At 45.0% G+C, this 18,842-nt stretch overlaps 1 protein-coding gene across 1 annotated transcript; it reads left to right on the plus strand.

Moving 5' to 3' along the window:
- Positions 1 to 3,673: 3,673 nt before the first annotated feature.
- uqcrh (ubiquinol-cytochrome c reductase hinge protein) lies at positions 3,674 to 18,753 on the plus strand. Its single transcript, XM_078218725.1, has 4 exons — positions 3,674 to 3,788; positions 6,762 to 6,791; positions 15,433 to 15,594; positions 18,496 to 18,753. Exons 1-4 carry the CDS (start codon positions 3,702 to 3,704, stop codon positions 18,526 to 18,528), a joined length of 312 nt encoding a protein of 103 aa, XP_078074851.1. The 5' UTR covers positions 3,674 to 3,701; the 3' UTR covers positions 18,529 to 18,753.
- Positions 18,754 to 18,842: the final 89 nt, after the last annotated feature.

Raw genomic sequence — 18,842 nt, forward strand, 5'->3', positions numbered from 1 at the left:
AGGCGGGTAAGTGGTACTGATCCACGTCAGATCAGCCATGATCTTATTGAATGGCGGGGCAGGCTCGAAGGGCTAGATGGCCTACTCCTGCTCCTATTTCTTATGTTCTTATGTTCTTATTCTTAGCAGTGTAGAGGATCAGAAGGACCTTGGGGTCCGGGTCCATAGGACTCTTAAATCGGCCTCGCAGGTGGAGGATGCGGTCAAGAAGGCGTATGGCGTACTAGCCTTCATTAATCGAGGGATTGAGTTTAGGAGTCGGGAGATAATGCTGCAGCTTTATAGGACCCTGGTTAGACCCCACTTGGAGTACTGCGCGCAGTTCTGGTCACCTCATTACAGGAAAGATGTTGAAGCCATTGAAAGGGTGCAGAGGAGATTTACAAGGATGTTGCCTGGATTGGGGGGCATGCCTTATGAGGATAGGTTGAGGGAGCTTGGTCTCTTCTCCCTGGAGAGACGAAGGATGAGAGGTGACCTGATAGAGGTTTACAAGATGTTGAGGGGTCTGGATAGGGTGGACTCTCAGAGGCTATTTCCAAGGGCTGAAATGGTTGCTACGAGAGGACACAGGTTTAAGGTGCTGGGGGGTAGGTACAGGGGGGATGTCAGGGGTAAGTTTTTCACTCAGAGGGTGGTGGGTGAGTGGAATCGGCTGACGTCGGTGGTGGTGGAGGCAAACTCGTTGGGGTCTTTTAAGAGACTTCTGGATGAGTACATGGGATTTAATGGGATTGAGGGCTATAGATAGGCCTAGAGGTGGGGATGTGATCGGCGCAACTTGTGGGCCGAAGGGCCTGTTTGTGCTGTGGCTTTCTATGTTCTAATACAGTTTAGCTAGAACAAATGAATTAGTGTAACTTTTATCAATTGAAATACTCAAACATGACAAGATATAATTCTTGACTGTTAATCTATCTCTATTAGTTCCAATTTACACAGGAGTAAACAAAATTAGAGCACATGGGATTGGGGGTAATATACTGCTTTGGATTGAGAATTGGTCAACAGATGGAAAACAGAATGGGTCATTCTCAAGATGCCAGACTGTTATTAGTGGGGTACCACAAGGTTAAGTGCTGGGACCACAGCTGTTCATAGACTATATAAAAGATTTGTTTATGTGGACCAGTTGTAATATTTCCAAATTTGCTGATGACATCAAACTGGGTGGGAATGCAAAGAGAATGCAAGAAGGCTTCAAGGGGTCTAAGTGAATGGGCAAGGACATGGCGGATGGAAAATAATGTGAATGAAGGCAAGTTATCCAATTTGGTAGAAAAAAACAAAAAAGCAGCATATTTCTTAAATGGTAAGAATTTGGAACATGGTGATGCCCAAAGAGACCTGGGTATCCTTGATTATGAGTCACTTAAATTTAGCATCTTGGTGCGACAAATGAATAGGAAGGTAAGTGATACGTTGGCCTTCACCACAAGGGGATTTGAGTATAGGAGTAAAGATGTCTTGCTGTAATTGTATTGCTCCTTGGTGAGATTGCATACAGCTTTGGTCTCCTTAATTAAGGAAGGCTGCACTTGCCTTGACAGGAGTGCAACAAACGATCATTAGACTAATCCCCGGGATGGTGGGTTGTCTTATGAAGCAAGATAGAGGAAACTGGCTCTGTATTCTCTGGAGTTACAAAGAATGGGAGGCAATCTCATTGAATCTTACAAAATTCCCAACAGAGCATGACAGGGTAAATGTAGATAGGGTGTTTCCCCAGGCTGGGGAACCGGGAGGGCACATTCTCAGAACAGGGGACAGGTCATTTAAGACAGAAATGAGGAGGAAAGTCTGCACTGAAGGTGGTGAATCATTGTAATTCTCTAGCCCAAAGAGTTGTTCAAGACAGAAATCATGTATGGGCATACTTGTCGAATAAACATTGTATGCAAAAGATGGAAATGCTATGGGAACTCAGCAGGTCTGACAGTATCTATGGAGCCAAAAGAGAAAATGCTGCAAAATCTCAGCAGGTCTGACAGCATCTGAAAGGAGAGAAATGAGCTGATGATTCGAGTCCAGATGACCCGTTGTCAAAGCTAAAAGACATAGAAAGTGGGAGATATTTATACTGCAGGGTGAGGGAATGAAAGGTGAGTCATAACCACAAAAACAAGGGGAAAAGCTACTATTGTCAGCCCATAGAGAGAATAAAAGTTGTGAATGGCTGAACGTCAGAGAAGCTGAAATCAGAGGGTAAGCTGTGACAGATGAAGATGGGGGGTGGGGGGGGGGAGGAGGGGTGATGGGTGGGAGAGAGATAAGATGGAGAAAAAGGGGAAGCAAAGGGGGAGAAAAGCTAAGGAAAAGGGGGAAGAGTGGGGGGAAGAAAAATAAAGAAAGACAATAAAGAAATAAAAGGTAGAGAACAGTTAAAAATGAAATGAAATGAAAACAAAGGGGTCGAGTTGGGGTAGAGCTAATTATCTGAAGTTGTTGAATTCGATGTTGAGACCAGAAGACTATAATGTGTCTAGCCAGAAGATGAGGTGCTGTTCCCCCAGTTTGCGTTGAGCTTCACTAGAACATTGTAGCAGGCCAAGGACAGACGTGTGTGCATGGGAGAAGGATCGTGTGTTAAAATGGCAAGCAACAGGAAGGTCAGGGTCCTGATTGCGCACAATCCGGAGGTGCTCAGCAAAGCAATCACCCAATCTACGTTTGGTCTCTCTGATATAGAGGAGACCACATTGGGAGCAGCGAATTGCAGTAGACCAAATTGAAAGAGGTGCAAGTGAAATGCTGCTTAACCTGGAATGAGTGTTTTGGACCCTTGATGGTAAGTATGGAAGAGGTAAAGGGACAGGTGGTACACCTTCTGTGATTGAATGGGAGGGGTGCCATGGGTGATGGGAGAGGTGTTGGGTATAGTAGAGGAGTGGACTAGGTTAACCCAGAGGGAACAGTCTCTGTGGAATGTTGACAGAGGGAGTGAAGGGAAGATGTGTTTGGTGGTGGCATCACACTGGAGTTGGTGAAAATGGCAGAGGATTATGCTTTGTTTGTAGAGGTTGGTGTTGTGAAATGTGAGAACAAGGGGGACTCTATCCTTGTTCTGGGAGGGGAGGGAGTTAGGGTCCTGGCGCGGGAGATGGACCGCACGTTGTTGAGAGCCCTGTCGATAACTGTTAGTGGGAAACCACGGTTGAGGAAGAAGGAGCACATATTAGAAGAACCACTTTGGAAAGTGGCAGCATCAGTACAAATGTGACAGAGGGGAAGAAGCTGAGAGAAAGGGATGGAGTGCTTATGGGATATAGGGTGTGAAGAATTGGGTCAGAGCTGTTGTCCAGTATTTATGGAGATTGTTTCATTATCTCTACACAGATGATATCAGACGTGCTGAGATTTTCCAGCATTCTCTGTTTTTGTTTCAGATCCCAGCATCCGCAGTAATTTGCCTTTATGCAAAAGATGACCCTGTCTCGATGTTGGTTAAATGTCACACTCAGTAATAATGAACCGAAGTATAATTTACTGCTACAGCGGCGGATATGATTTATCACTTTTTTTTCATTAAAAAAAAGTACATTATTAGCAAAGCTTGTTTCCGTGGGCAGGAACTGAAATGAATGGAGACATGCCCCGGAAGTAGATATTGTCAAACCACTTCCGGCTGCTGAATACAGTCTATCCCTTTGTGCGGAGCATCCGGGTCCTTGGCGGCTGACGTCATTACTGGTCGGTCGAGCATGCGCAGTTCTCCTTGCCGGGGTTTGAAGTGCAAGGTCGGCGCCATGGGGATGGAGGATGAGCTGATGTTAACCGGGGGACCGGAGGTAAGGCCCGGCGAGGGGGAAGTGGGACCACAGAGGGGAGTTGGGGGAGGGTAGGGCGAAGCCATCTGTAATTTGAGGCCGGGCTCGGAAAGTTGCGTGAGGCCCGGGGCGCGAAGCCAAGGACAAGCCCGGGCCGCTCGGGGTGAGCCCAAGGACAAGAGGCGGCCGGCGAGCTGTGAGGAGACACGGGCTGAGAGGGGGAGGGGGGTTAGTTCGCCTCGGATTTAGGACACTAAATGTGCACAGCCACTGCTGATTTTCCCCCAGTGATACTGACCCACCTGCATTTGCAGCACTTTTCAGTTCCTGTTTCCTGCAGTGGTGTCTTTAGTTCAACTTCTTCATTGATCTACCCGCTTTCTCCAGCTACTGGGAATGCCCGCCCCCCGGGCCAGTAATTTGATTATTAAATCATGACTTACTTTCAATTGCAGTTTGGTGCCCTGCAGTGAGCAAGGCAGAGAAACCTAGAAACTTAATCCACGTCTATAATCTGTGCCCCAACATTACTCTGCTTGCCAAAATGGTTGTGGGAAGACATTGATCTTATAAGTCAGGCAGATGTCACATTTTTAACGTAACATAAAAAGCACTGGATGCTTGAAATTTAAATCAAATGCTCGAAAGGCTGAACCCGTGGCAGTGTCTGTGGAGCAAACGTTAGCATTCCCATTGGGACCTGTAAACTAAACTTGTTACAGATTAAAAGTGTTTAAAAACAAATGGAACAAAAGACGATGATGCCCACATACCATCTCCTCCTTTCCACTTTAGCACTTTATAGGTCACTTTTTAAAAAATGTGATTTCCACCCCCCCACCCCCTTCCTGATCTCCCTTCGATTTCCTAGTAAATGCTTCAATGAAAACTGAGTTTTTCTGAGAATTTTATAGAATCATAGAATTCTTTTAAAAAATTTTTAAAATACTTTTCCAATTCAATCAAATCCAATTCAGAGTCTCAACAAGTTGAGACATTTCAGATCCAGGCTGACAAGACAGGGCGAGCGACCAAATCACCCTGTCCTGGGCCTGATCTACATGAGCCAAGTTGATTGGAGGAGCAAAGCAACACCTCCTCCAAGACTTGAGCTCATTTGCATCTTAGCCAAAAGGCCGGGATGCAGCTTTTAAAAATTGCTTCATATGAAACATATGAAGCTTCAATGTAACCCAATGACCTCAACCAAGTGCAGCATCCAATCCATACTACACTTGATCTTAGCCAAAAGGCCGAATTCTTACAGTGCAGAAAGAGGCCATTTGGCTCATCGAGTCTACTGATGCTATGTCAGAGGACCTAACCCTGCCCACACATTTACCCTGCGAATTGATTTAACCTACACTTTTTGGGACACTAAGGGGCAATTTTACCGTGGCCAATCCACCTAACCTGCACATCTTTGGACTGTGGGAGGAAACCAGAGCATCCAGGAAGAAACCTACGCAGACATGGGGAGTACGTGCAAACTTTGCGCGCACAGTCATCCGAGGCCGGAATTGAACCCGGGTAAAGAGCTGTGAGGCAGCAGTGCTAACCATTGTGTAGGAAAATGTCTTGAATAATATACTATTTAAAATGTGGAAATTAATCTATCTTGCTGCAATGATAAGATATTTATCTAGTACTTTTTATGTTGCTTGATAAATATTCTGAAGTATTTCACAGAAGCATAATGAAACGAAAATGGACTGGGCCAAAGGGGTGTCTAAATGAAGTGGATTTTAAGGGGTGTCATAAAGGATGAAAGACTGAGGGAGCAAAATCTGTGTGTGGAACCTAGGTGACTGACAGTGTGGGGTCTTACTGGGGTGAAGGGGCATAGATTAACAGAAGGGCTGTGTTGAAGGAATGGAGAAATTGTTGGGAAGAAGTTAAAGGCTGCAGGAAGTTAAAAATGTGGAGAGGCTGTGGGCTTGAAGTGGTTCAAATAGGAGGCTGTGGAATGGATGTGCTCATGGCTTAGGAAGGATGGGTGAGCATAGGGCCAGCAGAGCTCTGAGTGAACTGAAGTATGTTCCAGGGAGATGATTGGAGGCCAGTCAGGTGAGTATTGGAATAGATGAGTCTGGAGGTGACAGAAGGCGTGGATGAGGTTTGTGGTCAGTCTGTTTCAGTGTGAGACAGTGGCCAGGATCGTCATGGTCAGAATCATCCTCTTCAATGCTTCATCCATTATCAGTGCAACTTTTTAACTTGATTTTACTCTTGCCTAACGAATCAGTCAGATCACACGTAACAAGAGCTTCTCTCCCTGTGGTGCCACCAATACATTAATAGATTAATCTTTGGCCACCCCATTTCTTAATTTCCTTTTGCCCTTTGGCAATCCCATCAGCATGCCTATGTATGTGGATGACCTACAGTTTCACCGCTCAACCCGTTTGTTACGTCTTGTACTGTCATATTTTCACCAGCTGAGATTGAAGACATCATCTTGGCTGCCCCTCGTCATAAACTCAACTCACTACAGATCCCATCTCCTGTTTGATGTCACTGTGTTTGTTGGTCCTCAATGACTTATTAAATCTGGATCTAAATGTAATTGCAAAGACCTTCACTTCTCCCTCTCCTTTAGTCTATTTGTCCTGAAATCCTCACCTGTGTCCTTGTCACCTTCAGACTTGACCAGTTCAGTGCTTTGCTGTCTGCCATCTCAGCAGCTTCAGCTATCATGCAGCACCCTGCTTGTCTATTTGCCTAAGCATGCCAACCTACAACGACTTACAGGAACATATAAACAGGAGGAGACCACTGGCTTCTCAAGCCTGTTCCATCATTCTATAATGCTATGGTGGCTCTGTACCTCGACTCCATTTTGTTCATCACCTATCCTTCTGCTCCCCTCCCCCATTTCCCCTCTCTCAGGACCCTCCATAAAACCTCCTTTTGTGTTTGTGAAAAATTATCTAAATGGATCAACCTGTCATTTGTCACTTCCGATTTAATACTAATCAAGTTGTTTCTCCTTAGGATGAAGAAGAGGAGGAAGAAGAATTGGTGGTAAGTGAACAAAGATCTTCTGTGTAAATCTTAGATATCTGGAAGTTCTCATTCGATTTTTGTTACTTGTGCTTGGGATGTGGGCAAGGTCATATTTATTGTCTGTCCATATTACCCCAAGAAAATGTTGATGGAATTTTTCCTTCACTTGCTGCAGTCCCTTGTATTCTCAAAACAATGTTAAATAGGGTATTCCAGGATAATCGCCCAATGACAATGAAAGAACAGCAATATTTATTGAAGAATGGGAGGATAAGTGTTTCCACAACATTGCTGTTCTTGTCCTTCTGATGACATTGGTAAGACTGCATCTCAAATACTGTGTACAGCTTTGGCTTTCTTGTTTAATGAAGGATGTAAAGCTTTACTAGAAGGATAGGTGGAATGAGTGGGTTGTCTCAGGATAAATTGGAGAGGTTGGGCTTGTTTCCACTGGAATTTAGAAAAGTAAGGCGTGACTTGATTGAAGTATGTATGATTCTGAATGGTCCTGATGGACATGGTAGATGTGCAAACAATATATCTTGTTATGGGTGAATCTATAACTAGGGGGCACTATCTTAAAATTCAGGGTTGTCCTTACAGGACAGATGAGAAGATTTTTTTTCCCAAGTGTGGAATTCTCTGCCTTAGGCAGTGGAAGCAGAGTCACCAAATGTTTTTAAGGCAGAAGTAGATGGATTCTTGATGGACAAGAAAATCATGGGTACATGGGAATGTAGAACTCAAAGCACAAAACAAATCAGCCATGATCTTGTTGAATGGCAGAGCAGGCTCGAGGGGACAATTAAAAAAATTCATTCCTGGGACATGGGCGTCGCTGGCTGGCCAGCATTTATTGCCCATCCCTAGTTGCCCTTGAGAAGGTGGTGGCTGCCGCCTTGAGTTGCTGTAGCTCACATGCCATAGGTTGACCCCCAGTGCCGTTAGGAAGGAAATTCTAGGATTTTGAACCAGTGATTGCGAAGGAACGGCGATATATTTCCAAGTCAAGATGGTGAGTGGCTTGGAGGGGAACTTGCAGGTAGTGGTGTTTCCATGTATTTGCTCCCCATGTCCTTCTAGATGGAAGTGGTCGTGGGTTTGGAAGGTGCTGTCTAAGGATCTTTGGTGAATTGCTGCAGTGCATCTTGTAGACAGTACACACTGCTGCTACTGAGTGTTGATGGTGGAGGGATTGAATGTTTGCAGATGCGCCAATCAAGTGGGACTGCTTTGTTCTGGATGGTGTCAAGCTTCTTAAGGGTTGTTGGAGCTGCACCCATCCAGGCAAGTGGGGAGTATGCCATCAGAATCCTGACTTGCGCCATGTAGATTGTGGACAGGCTTTGGGGAGTCAGGAGGTGAGTTACTTGCTGCAGTATTCCTAGCCTCTGACCTGTTCTTGTTGCCGCTGTGTTTACGTGGCCAGTCCAGTTGAGCTTCTGGTCAATGATAACCCCGAGGATGTTGACAGTGAGGGATTCAGTGATGGTTACACCATTGAATATCATGGGGTGGTGGATAGAGTGTCTCTTATTGGTGATGATCATTGCCTGACATTTGTGTGGCGCAATTGTTACTTGCCACCTGTCAGCCCAAGCCTGGATTTTTTTCTGATCTTGTTGCATTTGAACATGGACTGCTTCGGTATCTGAGGAGTCGCGAATGGTGCTGAACATTATGCAATCATCGGCGAACATCCCCACTTCCGACCTTATGACAGAGGAAAGGTCATTGATGAAGCAGCTGAAGATTGTTGGGCCTAGGACACTATCCTGAGTGACTCCTGCAGGGATATCCTGGATCTGAGATGACTGATCCTTCACAACCATCTTCCTATGCCAAGTATTACTCCAAACAGCGAAGAGTTCGCCCCCGATACCCATTGATTCCAGTTTTGCTCGGGCTTCTTGATGCCACACACAGTCCAATGCAGCCTTGATGTCAAGGGCTCTCGCCTCACCTCTGGAATTCAGCTCTTTTGTCCATGTTTGAACCAAGGCTGTAATGAGGCCAGGAGCTGAGTGACCCCAATGAAACCTAAACTGGGCATCACTGAGCAGGTTATTGCTGAGCAGGTGCTGCTTGATAGCACTGTTGATGACCCGTTCCATCGCGTTACTGATGATCAAGAGTATATTTGGCGGTAATTGGCCGGGTTGGATTTGTCCTACTTTTTGTGTACAGGATATACCAGGACAACTGTCCATGTTGTCAGGTAGATGCCTGTGTTGTGGCTGTACTGGAAGAGCTTGGCTAACGGAGCGGCAAGTTCTGGAGCACAAGTCTTCAGTACTATTGCCAGACTGTTATCAGGGCCCATTGTCTTTGCAGTATCCAGTGCCTCCAACCATTCTTGATATCACATGGAGTGAATCGAATTGCCTGAAGACTGGCATCTGAGATGCTGGGGACCACTGGAAGAGGCCGTGATGGATCATGCACACGGCACTTCTGGCTGAAGATTGCTGCGAATACTTCAACCTTAACTTTTGCACTGAGGGTGGGGATAGTTGTGGAGCCTCCTCTTCCAGTGTGTTTAATTGTCCACCACCATTCACAACAGGATATGGCAGGACTGCAGAGCTCCAATCTGATCCGTCTGTTGTGGGATTGCTTACCTCTGTCTATGACTTGCTGTATATGCTGTTTGGCATGTAAGTAGTCCTGTTTGGTAGCTTCACCAGGTTGACACCTCATTTTTAGGTATGCCTGGTGCTGCTTCTGGCATGCCCTCCTGCACACTCCATTGAACCACGGTTGATCCCCTGGCTTGATGGTAATGGTTGAGTGGGGGATGTGCTGGGCCATGAGGTTGCAGATTGTGCCGGAGTACAATTCAGATGCTGTTGATGGCCCACAGTGCCCCATGAATGCCCAATCTTGAATTGCTAGATCAGATCGAAGTTGTCCCATTTAGCACTGTGATGGTGCCACACAACACGATGGAGGTTATTCTCAATGTGAAGGCGGGTCTTTGTCTCCACAAGGACTGTGGTGGTCAGTCTTACCGATACTGTCATGGACAGATGCATCTGCAGCCGGCAGATTGGTAAGGATGAGGCCAAGTATGTTTTTCTCCATTGGTTCCTTCACCACCTGCTGCAGATCTAGTCTCGCAGTTATATCCTTTGAGGCCCGACCAGCCCAATCAGTGGTGCTGCTGCTGAGCCACTGTTTGTGGTGGATATTGAAATCCCCCCCCCCAGTACATTTTGCGCCCGTGCCACCCTCAGTGCTTCCCCCAAGTGTTAATCAACATGGAGAGGTACTGATTCATCAGCTGAAGGAGGATGGTATATGGTAACCAGTAAAAGGTTTCTTGCCCATGTTTAGCCTGAAGCGATGAACTTCATGGGGTCCGGATTCGATGTTGAGGACTCCTGGGGTAACTCCTTCCCAACTGTATGCCACAGTGCCGACACCTCTGCTGGGTTGGTCCTGCCGGTGGGAATGCCTAAGAGATGGTTTTTTGGAGCAGCTTGTGACAGAACTTACCAGGGAACAGGCAATTCTGGATTTGGTGATGTGTAATGAGGCAGACTTGATTAGGGAACTTAAGGTGAAGGAACCCTTAGGGAACAGTGAACACAATATGATAGAATTTACCCTGAAGTTTGAGAGGGAGAAGCTGGAATCAGATGTAACGGTATTACAATTAAATAAAGGTAACTACAAAGACATGAGGGAGGAGCTGGCCAGAGTTGATTGGAAAGGGAGCCCAGCAGGGAAGACAGTGGAACAGCAATGGCAGGAGTTTTTGGAGGTTATTCGGGCGGCACCCCAAGGAGGAGGAAACATGCTAAGGGGAGGACGAGGCATCCATGGCTGACGAGGGAAGTCAAGGACAGCATAAAAGCAAAAGAAAAAGCATACAAAGTGGCGAGGATTAGTGGGAAGCCAGAGGATTGGGAAGTCTTTAAAAGCGAGCAGAGGATGACTAGAAAAGCAATAAGGGGGGAGAAGATGAAATATGAGTATAAGCTAGCTAGTAATATAAAAGAAGATAGGGAGAGTTTTTTTCAATATATAAAAGGTAAGAGAGGCAAAAATAGCCATTGAACCACTGAAAAATGAGGCTGGAGAAGTAATAATAGGAAACAAAGCAATGGCAGAGGAACTGAATAGTTACTTTGCATCAGTCTTCACAGTGGAAGACACCAGTGGGATGTCAGAACTCCAGGAGAGTCGGGGGGCACAGGTGAGTGTAGTGGCCATCACTAAGGAGAAGGTTCTGGGGAAACTGAAAGGTCTGAAGGTGGATCAATCACCTGGACCGGATGGACTACACCCCAGGGTTCTAAAAGAGATAGCTGAGGAAATTGTGGAGGCATTGGTGATGATCTTTCAGGAATCACTGGAGGCAGGGGACTGGAAAGTAGCTAATGTAACACTACTGTTTAAGAGGGGAGGGAGGCAGCAGACGGGAAATTATAGGCCGGTTAGCCTGACTTCGATCATTGGCAAGATTTTAGAGTCCATTATTAAAGATGAGATCGCAGAGTACTTGGAAATGCATGATAAAATAGGACTGAGTCAGCACGGCTTCGTCAAGGGGAGGTCATGTCTGACAAATCTGTTAGAGTTCTTTGATGAGGTAACAAGGAAGTTGGATAAAGGAGAACCAGTGGACGTGATTTATTTAGATTTCCGGAAGGCTTTTGACAAGGTGCTGCATAGGAGACTGTTAAATACGTTAAAAGCCCGTAGTGTTAAGGGTAAGATCCTGGCATGGATAGAGGATTGGCTGACTGGCAGAAGGCAGAGAGTGGGGATAAAGGGGTCCTTTTCAGGATGGCAGCCGGTGACTAGTGCTGTGCCTCAGGGGTCAGTGCTGGGACCACAACTTTTCACAATATACATTAACGATTTGGAAGAAGGAACTGAAGGCACTGTTACTAAGTTTGCAGATGATACAAAGATATGTAGAGGGGCAGGTAGTATTGAGGAGGCAGGGGGGGCTGCAGAAGGACTTGGAAAGGCTAGGAGAGTGGGCAGATGGAATTCAATGTGCAAAAGTGTGCGGTTATGCACTTTGGAAGAAGGAATGGAGACATAGACTAATTTCTAAATGAGGAAATGCTTTGGGAATCAGAAGCACAAAGGGTCTTGGGAGTCCTTGTTCAAGATTCTCTTAAGGTTAACGTGCATGTTCATTCGGCAGTTGGGAAGACAAATGCAATGTTAGCATTCATGTTGAGAGGGCTAGAATACAAGAGCGTGGGTGTACTTCTGAGGCTGTATAAGGATCTGATCAGACCCCATTTGGAGTATTGTGAGCAGTTTTGGGTCCTGTACCTAAAGAAGAATGTGCTGGCCTTGGAAAGGTTCCAATGGAGGTTCACAAGAATGATCTCTGGAATGAAGAGCTTGTCGCATGAAGAACGGTTGAGGACTCTGGGTCTGTACTTGTTGGAGTTTAGAAGGATCGGCGGCATCTTATTGAAACTTACAGGATACTGCGAGGGCTGGATAGAGTGGACGTGGAGAGGATGTTTCCATTAGTAGGAAAAACTAGAACCAGAGGGCACAACCTCAGGCTAAAGGGACGATCCTTTAAAACAGAGATGAGGAGGAATTTCTTCAGCCAGAAAGTGGTGAATCTGTGGAACTCTTTGCCGCAGAAGGCTGTGGTGGCCAGGTCATTGAGTGTCTTTAAGACGGAGATAGATAGGTTCTTGATTAATAAGGGGTTCAGGGGTTATGGGAAAAGGCAGGAGAATGGGGATGAGAAAAATATCAGCCATGATTCAATGGCAGAACAGACTTGATGGGCTGAGTGGCCTAATTCTGCCCCTATGTCTTCTGGGACAGGATATATTCAGGGATGGTAATGGTGGTGTCTGGGGGGGGTTATCTGTAAGATATGATTCCATGAGAACGACTATGTCAGGCTGTTGCTTGACTAGTCTGTGAGACAGCTCTTCCAATTTTGGCACTAGCCCCCAGATGTTAGTAAGGAGGACTTTGCAAAGTCGACAGGACTGTTTGTTTTGTGTTGTCTTTTTGGTGCCGAGGTCGATGCCAGGTGGTCCGTCCGGTTTCATTTTTGTTGAGACTTTGTAGTAATTGGTTCAACTGAGTGGCTTGCTAGGTAATTTCAGAGGGCAGTTGAGAGTCAACATTGCTGTGGCTCTGGAGTCACATGTAGGCCAGACCAGGTAAGGACGGCAGATTTCCTTCCCTAAAGGACTTTAATGAACCAGATGGGTTTTTCCGACAATTGACAATGGTTTTGTGGTCATCAGTGTACTCTTATTTCCAGATTTTTTTTTTGAATTCAAATTCCACAATCTGCCATGGCGGGATTTGAACCCGAGTGTCCAGAACATTAGCTGAGTTTCTGGATTAATAATCTAGTGATAATACCACTAGGCTATCGCCTCCCCTATAGCCTACTTTTTTGTCCGTGTGAATGTTCAAATGCGATGGAGGAGTCGTCACAGGAAAGAGGGTGTTATTGAGGTGATCTTGGTGTGTTGCTACACTGTAGGTAGATGCGATGTAAGGGCTGGATATGGAGTCTGATGATATATTACAGGTTATGAGACACAAGCAGGCCATTTGGCCCAACCAGTTTGTTCTGCTGTTGCTTCAATCTTTTCTTCTAAATATACCCTCATGACCAGCTGTTCCCATCTCCCTTGTGCTTCTCTTGTTTCCTTTTAAATGCTCTTCCCCACGGGAGGGAACATTCTCTTTATATCCAATATAATGGGTTGTGGATGCTGTTAAGCTTCAAATTATTGCAGTTGCATCTGTCAGGGGACTGTACCTATCACTCGCAACCTGAGCCTTGAGTTTTGAGTCAGGTGGTGAACCACTCATTACGGAGTATCCAGATCCTGCTGTGGTACTAGTATAGCTGGTTCACTTCTGGTCAGTGGTGACCCAAAGATGTTGATAGTAAGGACTGGCCTTGATTGTGCTGCTTGTGTCGTTGAAGGTTAAAGCTGCAAATAAAAATATTGATCTCGTCAGTGACGAAACTGCAAGTGCCTCTTTAGTGTCTAATTATCAACTCTTGTGGGAGGTGGTAACATAGTTGTAATGTTACTGGATCAAGAGGCCTGGACATGGTTCACGGGTGCAAGTTCATATCCCACCATGACAGCTGGGGTATTTAAGTGTAATAATCAATATGGAATAAAATGCGAGTCTCATTAATAATAGTCATGAAGCTATGATTGTAAAAACCTGTCTGGTTCACTAATGTTTATCAGGATGAAAATTTGCCATCATTATCTGTTCTAGCCTGTGTGATTTCAGACCCGCAGCAATGTGTTTAACTCTCAGCTGCTCTCTAAAATGTCCCAGCAAACAACTCTGTTGTATCAAATTGCTGTGCAAGTGCTGCCCATCAATCTAGGCACTGGAGGTGACAGACAAATATCTCAGTTCCTTCACTGTCAAAATTTTGGAGCTCCCTAACAGTATTTTGGGTGCACCTACGCCACCGCGGATTGCAGTGATTCAAAAAGGTGGCTCACCACCATCTTCTCAGGGCAGTTGAATGGGCAACAAATGCTGGTCTTGCCAGTGATGTTCACATTCCAAGAACAATTTTCAATAAAATATGTAAGACCGTTGAAATCTATATTCTGTAGATATAACGTGAGACTGTTTAAAAGTTATGATGTGGAGCTGCTGGCATTGGACTGGGGTAGGCACAGTAAGTAGCTTCACAACACCAGGTTAAAGTCCAACAGGTTTATTTGGTAGCACGAGCTTTCAGAGCACTGCTCCTTCGCCAGGTGAGTGCCTGATGAAGGAGCAACGCTCCAAAAGCTGGTGCTACCAAATAAACCTGTTGGACTTTAACCTGGTGTTGTGAGACTACTTACTATTTAAAAGTTGAGGACAAATTTATCTTGCAAATTTTGTCTTTTTCATTTTTAATTTCTTGTTTCTTTTTTATTCATTCTGTTTCCTGAAATCGGCAAAAAAAAAATGTAACAGCAGATAGCAACCTGGGACTAAATCAATGCTGCAAACAAGATTTTGAATCAAATATAATAGTTACCAATGAGCAAGAGGAAAATGTAGATTTCTGCTGACATTGCAATCTGATTTAATGATTTAACAAGAAGGTTTTACTTTGCTAGTTTTAAGCTCATTTTGTTGACCCCTGTTTGTTTGCCTCTTTTTGTTGTTTGGATTATTTGCTCCAAATTGAAAGTCTCTCCATTCAGGTGGTCAGTGAAGCCACATGCTGCTGACCTGTAATGGCTTTTGCATTGAGGAAACATTAAGTTTTGTTGTGGTGAAGAAAGATTAGCTATAATCAGTGCAGGTTAGTATTCAAGCTAAGACTGGTGTTGCCCCATCCATTTACGCTATTTAATCCCCACAGAAGCAAGGCTGGGATTAAAAGTTTACCAATGTGGAGCCAGTCAGCCTGAAACCTGTTACTATCCCTCCGCTGAGTTCCACTCTGGTGTCCTTAATTTCCGAGATCCCACGAACACAAAAGGTTAACATTTCAAAAACCGGTCGAGTAGAACTTGAGAATTAAATCTGATTTGATAGTTCTAAAAATATACTTTTTCTGGAAAGCAAGAATTTAAATAGCAAATGCTTAGTATTTAAACACAAAATAAATTTACCTAGTAGCTTCAGCAATGTGATTTGTTTGAAACATTCTGTTGCCCTTGTGCAGGATCCCTTAACAAACATCAGGGAGCAATGCGAGCAGCTTGAAACTTGTGTGAAACTGCGAGAAATACTGGACACCTGTACAGAGCGAGTGAGTTCTCGATCGCAAACCGCAGAAACCTGTACTGAGGAGCTGTTTGACTTCTTGCATGCCCGGGACCACTGTGTAAGTTCCTACTTGTGTAATATATAGGTATCTATATTATTGTTTTGATTCCAATTTTCCTTATGAGTGTTGTTCTCTCTTGTTTTGTAAAGTGTCTTCATGGCATGCAATACTAATGTTCCTGCCCACGGTACCACCATAATGTCTCGTACAGAAATTTTTCTCCCATATCTATTGGAGAAATTGAAATTGTTATTATAAATGCCTGGTTGTTTATTTGATGTGTTATCACGTCAAGGATTTATTAAATAATGCTGAAAACGCTATTAATTTTTGTATTTGGAATTGATCATTGGAAGGTAAGATGGTTCTTAAGTTATAATTATGATTGAAATTTGAACTACTTTAGTTCTAGAATTATCAAATGATGTGTTACAGAAAGAGGTCTCCTCAGACCATCATGCTTGTGGTAAAAGAGCAATCCAGATATTCCCAGTCTTGATCCTTTCCTTGATTTGCTTGTGTGGCGAACTCTTAAGTTCCCATCTATTCCTGATATCCTTTCCCTTACCTAACAACTACCTATTTACCTCTGTTTTAAAAACATTCAATGACCCTCATCTCTTCCACCTTGTAAGACAACCCACTCATTCCACCTATCAACTGCATCGTTGGTAGACCCTCAAAATCGAGGGTGACATCTGTCAGTCTTGGTGAGTCTTTAAATGACTGAGGAACCCAACTCTGGATCCATTTGTTTTTCTGCAGTGGGGCCATGTTGTGCGGGGAGTCGAATTCACAGCCCCAGATTGGCTTCCCTCTCATTCATTTGCTGCTGCTGCTGTTCTGTCTGACTGTCAAGATTCTGAGCCTCAAAGGCAGCTTGTGCCTTGATGGACCAGGTGGAGCCATGCTGAATAATCCAGAGCTTTCTATTCCCAGTCAGTGGTGTTAATGCCTCTGAGCTTTAGGGCGGCCTCGAGTTGTTTTCATTTTTTATGGGATGTGAGCGTCACTGACTTGACCAGCATTTATTGCTCATCCCTAGTTGCCCTTGAGAAGATGATGGTGAGCTGCCTTCTTCAGTCCCTGAATTGTAGGTACCCCACAGTCCTGTTAAGAAGGGAATTCCAGTATTTGAATCCAGCAACAGTGAAGGGACGGTGCAATATGTTTCCAAGTCAGGATGGTGAGTGAGGTGGAAGGAAACCTCCAGGTAGTGGTGTTCCCAGGTATCTGCTTCTCTTGTCCTTCTCGACGGTACTGGAGATGGGTTTGGAAGATGCTGCCTTAGGGACCTGGGTGAGTTTCTGCACTGCATCTTGTCAATGGTATACACTGCTGGCACCCTCATCGATGGTGGAAGGATTGAATGTTTGTGGAAGGGGTAGCAACCAAGCGAGCTGCATTGTCCTCAGTTGGGGGGGGAGGTTAGATGCTGCTAGAGACAGCTTCGGGGAGCGGAGGGGAGGTAGATGCTGGTAGAGACAGCTTCGGGGAGCGGAGGGGAGGTAGATGCTGGTAGAGACAGCTTCATGGAGGATGCCAGCATTGGTAGGGTGGTCCTCCTATTTGATCCCCAGGACACAAGCACCATTGATGGAAGGTCTCAAAGATCTTAGAGTGGCCTTATAAACCAGGATCCTTGTTGACTTCCAAAAGTGCCAGTTGTCAAAGGCACGCTGGCGCAGGTTGAGGAAGGCTGCGCTGGCACAGTTGACTTGGTGTTAGTCCCTTGGGAGGGATGGCTGCTGAGATTTGGGAAGTGCTGCACATACAACAAAGCCACCCCCCCCCCATCTACATGGATGGCATGGGGAAGTTCATCTGGCTTGGAGAAAGTTAGTGAATGACGCTTGTCTTGGCAATGTTTAAAGATATGCTAAGCCTCTCTTGGAAGGTGTTGAAGTTGTCAAGTGTCCTTTGCATGTCCTGTACAGAGTGAGTCATCACTGCAGCAGTCACTTGCAAACTGAAAGTCATGGATGTACATGGTGGTCAATTTTGCTTTTGACTGGAAGTGACCAAAATTGAAAAGCTTCCAATCCAGACGATACTGAAAGCTGACACCAAGATAATCTCAGATGAAGTGGACGATGATGGGTCAGGAAATAGTGAACATGCAACCTTGTTTAACCCCGTCCGGATGTGAAAGGTGTTACTTTTGATCTACGCAAGGCGGTCGTGGTCATATTGTCATGCAGGAGTCTCAGGTGGTGACAAATGTTAACAGGCAACCATGCTTTGGAGGATAGTCTGAAGCGCTTCACATTTAAAGAATAAAATGCCTTAGTCAGGTTGATGAAGGCAAGGAATCTCTTCTGAACTGCCTCCAATGTATTTACAGCCTTCCTTAAATAAGATGAAAACTGCACACCGTTTGAGATGTGGTCTCACCAATGCCCTGCATAACTGATGCATTGCATCCTAACTTTTGTGTTCAATTCCCCTCATAAGGACAGCATTCCATTAGTCTAAATTGCTGTAACTGCATATTTATTTTTGACGCACGCACTTGTTATAAATTTCATAGAAATCATAGAACCCCTACAGTGCAGAAGGAGGTCATTCGGCCCATCGAGTCTGCACCGACCACAATCCCACCCAGGCCCTACCCCCACATATTTACCCGCTAATCCCTCGAACCTATGCATCTCAGGGGCAATTTAAACCTGGCCAATCAACCTAACCCACACATCTTTGGACTGTGGGAGGAAACCGGAGCACCCGGAGGAAACCCACGCAAACACGAGGAGAATGTGCAAACTCCACACAGACAGTGACCCAAGTCGGGAATCGAACTCGGGACCCTGGAGCTGTGAAGCAGCAGTGCTAACCACTGTGCTACCGTGCCGCCCAATTCACTTGTAGGATATTGATGCATAACTGTTTCCACTCTGCTCTCTCTCTCTCATTCACTGTGTTCTCACCCAATATAAAACTATTTTTTTTTTGTTCCAGGTGTCTGAAAATATCTTCAGTAAATTAAAATGAAATCCAGTACCTGAGGAACTCCGCTGTACCAGAAGGCATAGCAGTTGTGGGGAACTCAGTTATTCACTGATTTCTAACTCTCTTTGGGAAATGAATCTTTGTGGTGCATTGCACGATGGTTCAGGCATTGCCTTTGTCAAGGGTTTACTGTGTTTGTGATTGAGTTTGGAGCCAGAAATTGTCTAGTTATACTTGCTGTTATAAATAAATTTATTGACTTCCAAATCGTGGTTGCCTGATTTCATTCTTAGTTTTGTTTAGGCTGATGGTTTAGAGTTGAACCATTGCACTGAAATGATAGGTGTGTCCTCTTT

This window comes from Mustelus asterias, chromosome 8 (assembly GCF_964213995.1).
Source record: "Mustelus asterias chromosome 8, sMusAst1.hap1.1, whole genome shotgun sequence".
Taxonomy (NCBI): Eukaryota; Metazoa; Chordata; class Chondrichthyes; order Carcharhiniformes; family Triakidae; genus Mustelus; species Mustelus asterias.

Excerpts from the sequence above, each read along its gene's own strand:
- uqcrh (XM_078218725.1), top strand. The coding sequence starts at position 3,702 with ATGCGCAGTTCTCCTTGCCGGGGTTTGAAGTGCAAGGTCGGCGCCATG. Across the intron at positions 6,792-15,432 it reads AGGAGGAAGAAGAATTGGTG|GATCCCTTAACAAACATCAG; the intron begins GTAAGTGAACAA and ends GCCCTTGTGCAG. Across the intron at positions 15,595-18,495 it reads TGCATGCCCGGGACCACTGT|GTGTCTGAAAATATCTTCAG; the intron begins GTAAGTTCCTAC and ends TTTTTGTTCCAG.